General features: G+C 64.2%; 1 protein-coding gene across 1 annotated transcript in view; it reads left to right on the top strand.

Annotated features, from left to right (window-relative positions):
• The window catches only part of Muc2 (mucin 2, oligomeric mucus/gel-forming), a 26,872-nt gene extending 18,655 nt beyond the window's left edge, over positions 1-8,217 (top strand). The window contains exons 30-48 of the mRNA XM_013502905.1: positions 11-305; positions 925-1,172; positions 1,438-1,612; positions 1,905-2,152; positions 2,612-2,795; positions 3,006-3,216; positions 3,700-3,878; positions 4,165-4,234; positions 4,419-4,516; positions 4,627-4,658; positions 5,413-5,590; positions 5,740-5,844; positions 5,959-5,999; positions 6,100-6,222; positions 6,319-6,417; positions 7,041-7,169; positions 7,397-7,436; positions 7,620-7,746; positions 7,855-8,217. Coding sequence (XP_013358359.1) covers positions 11-305; positions 925-1,172; positions 1,438-1,612; positions 1,905-2,152; positions 2,612-2,795; positions 3,006-3,216; positions 3,700-3,878; positions 4,165-4,234; positions 4,419-4,516; positions 4,627-4,658; positions 5,413-5,590; positions 5,740-5,844; positions 5,959-5,999; positions 6,100-6,222; positions 6,319-6,417; positions 7,041-7,169; positions 7,397-7,436; positions 7,620-7,746; positions 7,855-8,077 — 2,805 coding nt within the window. The 3' untranslated portion in view covers positions 8,078-8,217. The remainder of the gene's footprint in view (positions 1-10; positions 306-924; positions 1,173-1,437; positions 1,613-1,904; positions 2,153-2,611; positions 2,796-3,005; positions 3,217-3,699; positions 3,879-4,164; positions 4,235-4,418; positions 4,517-4,626; positions 4,659-5,412; positions 5,591-5,739; positions 5,845-5,958; positions 6,000-6,099; positions 6,223-6,318; positions 6,418-7,040; positions 7,170-7,396; positions 7,437-7,619; positions 7,747-7,854) is intronic.
• The last annotated feature ends 223 nt before the right edge of the window (positions 8,218-8,440 follow it).

Genomic DNA, 8,440 nt, shown 5'->3' with positions numbered 1-8,440 from the left:
CTCCACACCTACACCCACCACCACAACCATAGAGTCTACGGCCTCAACCCTGGGATCCACCACTGTAAGCATCCTCACCACCACACCTACCACCACAACCTCGGAGTCCACCACTCCTGCATCTACTCCGGCCACGCCCACACCCCCTACTGTGACAATGACCACTGCAGTGACCTCCACTCAGACCTTGACGGAGCCATCCACACTACAGACCACACCGATCCAGACTTCCAGCAGTGGCTGGATGAGCAGTCCCCTCACCACTGTCTTGTGCTGCTTCTTGAATGGCACCTACTATGCACCAGGTACCCATGTTGTTCCCACCCAATGCCCAGGCAGCTGGGATTGTTTCGTTCCCTCTCTTTCTGCTAAGTCAGGAACTAGGGCAAGTCCTGACTAGGAGTTTGCTCCAGAGGCAAGAGGTTGGGGCTGGAAGGATGTCTGTGTGCATCAGGGCCATTGTGCCCCAGGTGGTGGTGGGTGGGATATGAGGACACCCCCTAAATGGGGAATAGTGGGCAATTTAGTCCCTTTTCTGCTGCTGTAACAATGCACCTGAGCCCAGGAAACTTATGAAGAATAGAGGTTTGTTTAGTGCACAGTTCTGGGGGCTGGAATTTCAAGAGCAGGGCGCTGGCACCATGACATGGCAGAAGGCATGCCAGGGTGGAGCTGAGTGTCTGTCTGCTTGGTATACAAAGCCACTAATGCCATGTAGGACCCCTCCTGAGGACCTCTGGAGTCCTGCCTGCCTGCCAACGCCCCTCCTGATGCCATTAGCATATGCATTGGTGTGCTGAGGGGAAGTATGGGGGACAGGTTGACACTACAGCAGGGGCTCCTCCTGTAGCCCCCATGGGATCTGATCTGCAGCACCAGCCCTGCCTCTGGGCAGCGTGAGGACTGGGTCTCTCTTGCCTGCAGGCGAGCTGGTGTACAATGGGACCCATGGGAACACCTGCTATTATGCAAACTGCTCCCTGGACTGTGAACTCCAGTTCTTCAACTGGTCCTGCCCTTCCACACCTTCTCCGACTCCCTCCACACCCTCCACGCCCTCCACGTCCACACCCACACCCTCCACATCCACACCCACGCCCTCCAAGCCAACGTCCAGCACACCAGTCACCACCAAGCCTCTCGGGTGCCTAGACTTCACCCCTCCAAGAAAGGTCAGTGGGCAGGGCTGGCTTTGTCCCCAGTACCAAGTGGTCTAGTCCAGGTTTCAAGGCCTGAGCTGCCACCTTTCTTGGCCCACGATGCTCCCACCACCTGGCCCGCACCATCCCCACGGCCTCTGGGTGCAGGCAATGCTAGGGCAGGTCCCTTCTTGCTGCACCTGCCTCCGTGCACAGGTGACTGCTGCCCTGGGGTCCAGGAAGCTGCCCTTGGGCTCCAGCCCCAAGCGCAGCCTGGCTGATGCCCTCCACACCGCAGGAGAATGAGACCTGGTGGCTGTGTAACTGCACGATGGCCATCTGCAAGTACGACAACGTGGTGGAGATCGTGGAGGTGGAGTGCAAGCCGCCGCCCATGCCCACCTGCTCCAACGGCCTCAAGCCTGTGCAAGTCATGGACCCTGATGGCTGCTGCTGGCACTGGGAGTGTGACTGTGAGCCTTGTCCTCCTGGGCCACCTCCTCTGGGGCGGGTGCCATGGGGTGGCCTCCTGGCGTGGGGTATCCGGGGCTTCTTGGGCACAGACCTGGATTGCTGAGGGCTGGGTGCACAGTCCTGGTCTGCTTGCCCACATGTTGCCCCCTGTATTGGTGTCAGGAGGCCCTCAGTCCTGCAGGAGGTGCTGCGGTGGCCTGAGCAGGGGGACACTTGCTTCTCTGGGACCCCAGGTGCCCAAGAGTAACTGCCTGGGAACCAGGCTCCCAAAACCATCCCAAATCTCCACAGGCTATTGCACAGGCTGGGGGGACCCGCACTACGTCACCTTCGATGGGCTGTACTACAGCTACCAGGGCAACTGCACCTATGTGCTAGTGGAGGAGATCACCTCCACAGTGGACAACTTCGGTGTCTACATCGACAACTACCACTGTGATGTCAACGACAAGGTGTCCTGCCCCCGCACGCTCATCGTGCACCACGAGACCCAGGAGGTGCTGATCAAAACTCTGCAGATGACTCCCATAAAGGTGCAGGTATGTGAGGGGCGTACATGCTGGGCGTGGTGTGGGGTCCATCTCGCTGTGGTCTGGGAGGCAGTGGACCGGGTTGCAGGGCTGGAGTGGGAGAGGACAGGGGCTTCCCTCAGGGACACATCGAGCTCGTCTCACAAGACTCTGATGTGTCCTGGTACCTGCTGTCCAGCCCACAGCCCCTCCTCAGCACAGGAGTGGGGTGTGCTGTGCACAGCTGGGCCTCCCTCCCCACACAGCAGGTCCTGTGGGCACCAGCTCTTGGACCCTGCTCACCATGTGGGCCCCAGCCTCCGGGGCTCCAAGGAGGGGGGTTTTCCCAGCTCTCCAGGGACCAGCTGGGCAATGGGATGGAAGTCAGGGGAGCAGGAAGGGGGAGGGGCGGGCAGAGACACTGCCCCAGGGGAGCTTCGAGGGGGTGGCAGGTCCCAGTGGCCCTCCTGACCCTCCTGGCCACTGCAGGTGCAGGTCAACAAGCAGGCGGTGGCCCTGCCCTACAAGAAGTACGGGCTGAAGGTGTACGAGTCAGGCATCAACTTCCTGGTGGACATCCCTGAGCTCGGCGCCGTCATCTCCTACAACGGCCTGTCCTTCTCCATCAGGCTGCCCTACCAGCGCTTCGGCAACAACACCAAGGGCCAGTGTGGTGAGCCCCGGCCCTGCGCCCGCCCGACTCGGTCTCCCACTGCTCTGCTTGGGGCCTCGGTCCTGGGTTTGGTCCCCCTGGGCACCCAAGAGCAGCTGGCCCAGCTTGGTCTATGCCCGCAGGCTGGTCAAAGTGGGGAGGGGCCTGGGATGGGGGTGCCTTGGCTGCGGTGGCCTGGCCTGGCAGCAACGTGGCCCTTCTCTGGCGCAGGCACCTGCACCAACAGCACGGCAGACGACTGTGTGCTGCCCAGCGGGGAGATCACCTCCAACTGCGAGCTGGCCGCTGACCAGTGGGTGGTGAATGACCCCTCCAAGCCACGCTGCCCACACGCCGACTTTACCACCCAGCGCCCGGCTGTCAGGACGACTCCGTCCACGGGCAGCACTCCGTCTCCCATCTGCCAGCTCATCAAGGACAGGTGATCTGCCCTGCCGGCGGCTGACCTGGGCCTTGGAGAGTGGCAGGGCCTCTGTGCTCGTGCACGTCTACAGTGGGGGCTGGGACAGGGCTGAGGTCACGGCATCCTGGGTGGACACTAGGTCCCAGGGGCTTTTTGATCCCATCTCTCCCGCCTCCTGGCACAGTGCAGCCCCGCTGACCGGGTGACCCAGACGGAGCTGGCACTCAGGGCTGACGTTGGGGAGGCTTGGGCTTGGACACGGAGGGGGCCCAGCGTCATTGCCCACGGTGCTGGGGTTGCCTCGAGGCTGGGGTTCTCCGCCTTTAGGAGGTGCAGTCCCACCCCTGGGCAACTGGTGGTGCACCCTGCCACCGCCTGGAGACCCAGCGGGCCTCCCTGCTCGCTGTCCCTCTCCGGCGCTGAGCAGGCTCTGGGGGCGGAGGGCTGGGCGCTGGGAGCAGGGAGAAGCAGGAGCAATGTGACCCACCCCTCTTTGTGCAGCTTGTTTGCCGAGTGCCACCCGTGGGTGCCCCCCCAGCACTACTACGAGGCCTGCATATTCGACAGCCGCTTCATTCCGAACTCTGGCATTGAGTGCACCAGCGTGCAGGCCTACGCGACCCTCTGCTCCCAGGAGGGGTTCTGCGTGGACTGGCGGCGCCACACTAACGGGTCCTGCGGTGAGTGCCTCCAGCCCCTCCCCTAACCCTGCCCCGGGAAGGGCCCACCCCGCCGGAAGTCAGAGCCCGGCCTTTCATCAGATGTGGGGTGAAGGAGCTGGGAGGTCTGCCGCCTTGCCCTGCAGGTCTGGGCCCCTCCTCCCCCCACCCCCGTCCCCGCCCAGCTGGGGACAGCTTAGAAAGCAGCGGGCAGGGGGCGGAGCCCTGCGTGGGAACAAGGCGCGGCTCGGTCACTGAAGGGAGCCCTCCCGATGCGGCCCTTCTGAGTCTCGCTTCCCTCCTGCAGCTATGGCGTGCCACGATCACAAGCAGTACCAGGCCTGCAGGCCCGCAGAGGAGCCCACCTGCAAGTCAAGGTAGGGGACTTTGCAGGAGGAGAGCCTGAGCCCAGGCCCAGACCTCTCTCGAAGTCCCGCCCACGAGCCCTACCCAAGCCCCCGCCCTTGACGCCCCGCCCCACCACCAAGCCCCGCCCCACCCAAAGCCCCGCCCCCACGAGCCCCATACCACCTCCCTCTGAGGGTTCCTTTGCCCCTCCAGCGCCCCACAGAACTCCTCCATCCTGGTGGAAGGCTGCTTCTGTCCTGAAGGCACTACAAAATACGCCCCTGGCTATGACGTCTGTGTGAAGACATGCGGTAGGCCACACGCCCTTGCCTACCCCGCCAGTGTCCGGGTGCGGGGTCGGGGGTGCCTGAGGCTGACCCCAGGTGCCCTGCTAACAGGATTGTTTCCTCTCTCTCTCCAGGCTGTGTGGGACCAGACAATGTGCCCAGAGAGGTAGGCCTGCCCCTGTGCTGGGGTGGGATTCTCCCACAAGTCCTGAATTTGGGGAGGTGGGGTGGGCCAAGGTGAAGAGGACAGGAGATCCAGGAGCCTCGAAGACTGAGTAATGAATATTTAACTTCCGGAGCAGGGAATCCACACACTGCACGGGTCCACCCACCCACTCATCCATCGTCCATCCCCCCCCTCATCTGTCCACTGGTGCATCCACCCATCATCCCTCAATGCATTGTCCGTCCACACCCCATCCACCCCTTTTTTGGTTTGCCCATCCATCCATCCTCCTCCTCCTTCATCCATCCTTCCCTCCCTCAACCCATCCGCTTGTCCACCCGTCTCTCAGTTTATCTGTCCATCCATTGCGCGTCCATCAGTTCCTCCACCCCCTGTGCTCCCATCTATGAGCTCATCTGCCTGCGCCCACACATCACCCTCCCTCTGCCTGTCCCTCCAACCTCCTGTCCTCCCACTCACCCATCATGTGCTCTGCCTGGCCTGAGGTGGCCGTGGTCACTTCAGCGCTGTCTGTTTCCTGTGTGGCCTTGGCCGTGTGGTGACTTCTTATCTTCGTAGTTGGTGGTGAGGTGTGTCTGCCCTGTGCCAGGCCATGCTGTGTGGCTCAGCAGCCTGCTGTCCTGATGAGCTGCCCGCTTCCCCCGGCTAGCCATGGGCTGGGCCTTCGTGCACCTGGGGTGTGGTGAGGCGGGCCTGCTCTTCTCCTCGCTCACTCACCCCACCCTCCCTGCAGTTTGGGGAGTACTTTGTCTTCGACTGCAAGGACTGTGTCTGCCTGGAGGGTGGCAGCGGCATCGCCTGCCAGCCCAAGAAGTGCAGCCGGGAGGCCCCGCCCACGTGCATGGAGGATGGCACCTACCTGGTCACCGAGGTCAACCCGGCCGACACCTGCTGCAACATCTCCTCGTGCAGTAAGACCTCCCTGGGCAGGCGTGGGTGGGCCTGTCCCTGCTGGGCCCGAGCGTCCCTACAGCCCTCGTGGGCGGGGCTCCTGCGATGCCCTGGGCCGGGTGGGCGCACCCACAGGAGCCCGGAGCCTCACATCCCTGTCCCACCTCAGAGTGCAACGCCAGCCTGTGCAAAAACAAGGCCCCTTCATGCCCACTGGGCTTTGAGGTGAACAGCAAGATGGTTCCCGGGCAGTGCTGCCCAGTCTACTCCTGTGGTGAGTCGGGGCAGCGAGGGGCAGGAGGAGGGAAGCAGCCCTTCAGGGGCCTCCGGTGTGTGGCCTGTGCCACCGAGGCAGGCCTCTGACAGCCCTGCTGTGCTTTCTTCCCAGAGCCCAAGCGGGTGTGCGTGCACAAGAACGCAGAGTACCAGGTGCGCGCTGGGCGGCGGGCAGCACAGCTGCGTCCTGGGGTGGGCTGGAGTGGGCTGGTGCGTGGGGTCCTCACCTCCCAGCCATGTTCCCTGTCCGTAGCCGGGATCCCCAGTGTACTCCTCCAAGTGCCAGGACTGCGTGTGCACCCACGAAGTCAACCACAGCAGCCAGCTCAACATCATCAGCTGCACCCACGTGCCCTGCAACGTCTCCTGCGACCCTGTGAGCCGCCCCTTCCTGCCTCAGCCTCTGTCCCCTCCTCTGCCCCTCCCCAGTCACCCTCCCCAGAGAGCTCAGCCCTCCTGTCTGTGTTCCCAGGGCTTCGAGCCTGTGGAGGCCCCTGGTGAGTGCTGCAGGAAATGCCAGCAGACCCACTGCATCATCAGCATACCCGGTGGCCAGCCGGTCGTCCTGAAGGTGCGCAGATGCCAACCCCACCCGCTGAGGCCTCCCGGTCCCGTGTGGAGCAGGGTGGGGGTGTCCCAGGGCTGTGGCAGCACAGGAGGGCGGAGGATGGCGACCAGTGGCCAGAACAGGAGGAGCAGATGCTCCAGGTTCTGGCGCTCCCGAGTCCTGTCCAGGCTCGCGCGGCGGGGTACTGGAGGAGCCTCCCTGCACCTCCACCGCTGGGCTCCGGGCTCCAGGTGTCCCTAGCTGGGCCCCATGGCCCTGCCTCCGCCTCCCTCTGCCCGTGTCCACATCTGCCCTCTCTCCCGAGGACACTTACCAGTGGATGTAGGGCCATCCTGACCCGGGACAGCTCACCTCCAGACCCTTCACTTAGTGACATGTTCCAGTGCCCTTTTTCCAAATAAGGTCGCTCCCTGGTTTTGGGGAGTCAGACGTGGCTAAACCTTTTTGGGGAGCCACAGACAGGTGCCTTGACCTGCGGCCGTGGTGCTGCTCACCTGGGGGCTTTGGGCCAGGAGGCAGCCTGGCTTCTGCGAAGCGGCTCCCGCAGGTGCTCCCTTCCTGGTCTCCTGGGCCGGCCTCTGGGCTCCGCAGCCCGTGGGGCTCACCCGGCCCTGCTCTGCTCACAGCCTGGGGATGCCGAGAGTAGCCCTAGCAACAAGTGCACCTTCTTCAGCTGCATGAAGCTCCACAACCAGCTCATCTCTTCCGTCTCCAACATCACTTGCCCCGACTTCGACCCCAGCAGCTGCGTCCCGGTGAGGGGGCCCTCAGCGCTGGCTGTGTGCTGTCCCGGGAGTGGAGACCCTGCTCTTTCGGGGGCCTGGTCCCCAGTCCTGGGACAGTGGCCACTGGTGGGCGAGGCTGGTCCTCCTGCAGGACCATCCACCTCCACCCGCCGCCCCTCCCCCTCCCCAGCCGCCCCCAGCCGCCCCCACCCAGAAGGGGCGCGGGGTCTGCCCCAGCTCATTCTGCTCTCCTGCAGGGCTCCATCACATTCATGCCCGACGGGTGCTGCCGGAGATGTGAGTGGGGTGACGGGCGGCCCGGGGAGGGAGCGGGAAGGGGTGTCCCCCACCCATGCGACCAGTGGTCTCCAGGGAGCCCAGTCCCTGCCCGGGCAGAGGCAGGAGGGAGCCGCGTGGGAGGCAGAGGGCTGCGCTTGGGTGGGGCCCGGTGTGAGACTCCGCCCCGTGCCTCGCCCCCAGGCATCCCTCTGAATGAGACCAGGGTGCCCTGCTCCACCATCCCGATCGTCAAGGAAATTTCCCACGCCGGCTGCGCCAAGAACGTCACCACCAACTACTGCTCCGGGTCCTGCCAGACGTTTTCCATGTGAGTCGGGCTGCGCGTGCCCTGTGGGCGGGGGCGGGACCCGTGGAGCGTAGAGGGCCGGCTGGCGCCGCGGAGGAGGCCGTCACCTCTCACCGCGCCCTGCTCCAGGTACTCCGCCAAGGCGCAGACCCTGGACCATCGCTGCTCCTGCTGCAAGGAGGGGAGGACCGCCGAGCTCCAGGTGGTCCTGGACTGTCCCAACGGAGGCTCGCTGCCCCACAGCTACACGCACATCGAGACCTGCACGTGCCAGGACAGCGTGTGCGAGCTCCCGGAGGCCCAGCGGACCCGTGCGCGGCGCGCCAGCCCCCGGCTTCTGGGCAGGGCATAAGCAGCCGTGCCTGCCTGCGTCCTGCCGGCCCGCCTCACCCGCCGGCCCTGAGCTTCCTCCCCCTCTGCTTGTTTCCTCTCTGCAGATATTTATTTTCTGAGTCTGTCCGATCTTCTGCTTTCTGATAATAAACTCACGCAGAGGCGCTGTGCTGGTGTGGTCTGAGCTGGGGCGTGTGGCAGGCGGGGGGCAGGGGGCCTGATGGCTGGGAGAGGACCCCTGGTCCCCTGGGCGCTGCACAGCCTTCCCGCGGCTCTCACGGGAGGCAGGCGCTCCCCGTTCCCAGGGCTGTGTGTGACTGGGCGGCCTTGGTCCAGCGTCCGGGTGCTGTGGTAACCTGTGTGCCTGCACGCCTGTGTGTGA

This window comes from Chinchilla lanigera, unplaced genomic scaffold (assembly GCF_000276665.1).
Source record: "Chinchilla lanigera isolate Chin_1 unplaced genomic scaffold, ChiLan1.0 scaffold00075, whole genome shotgun sequence".
NCBI classification, from domain to species: domain Eukaryota; kingdom Metazoa; phylum Chordata; class Mammalia; order Rodentia; family Chinchillidae; genus Chinchilla; species Chinchilla lanigera.
This window is presented reverse-complemented; position numbering and strand designations above follow the sequence as displayed.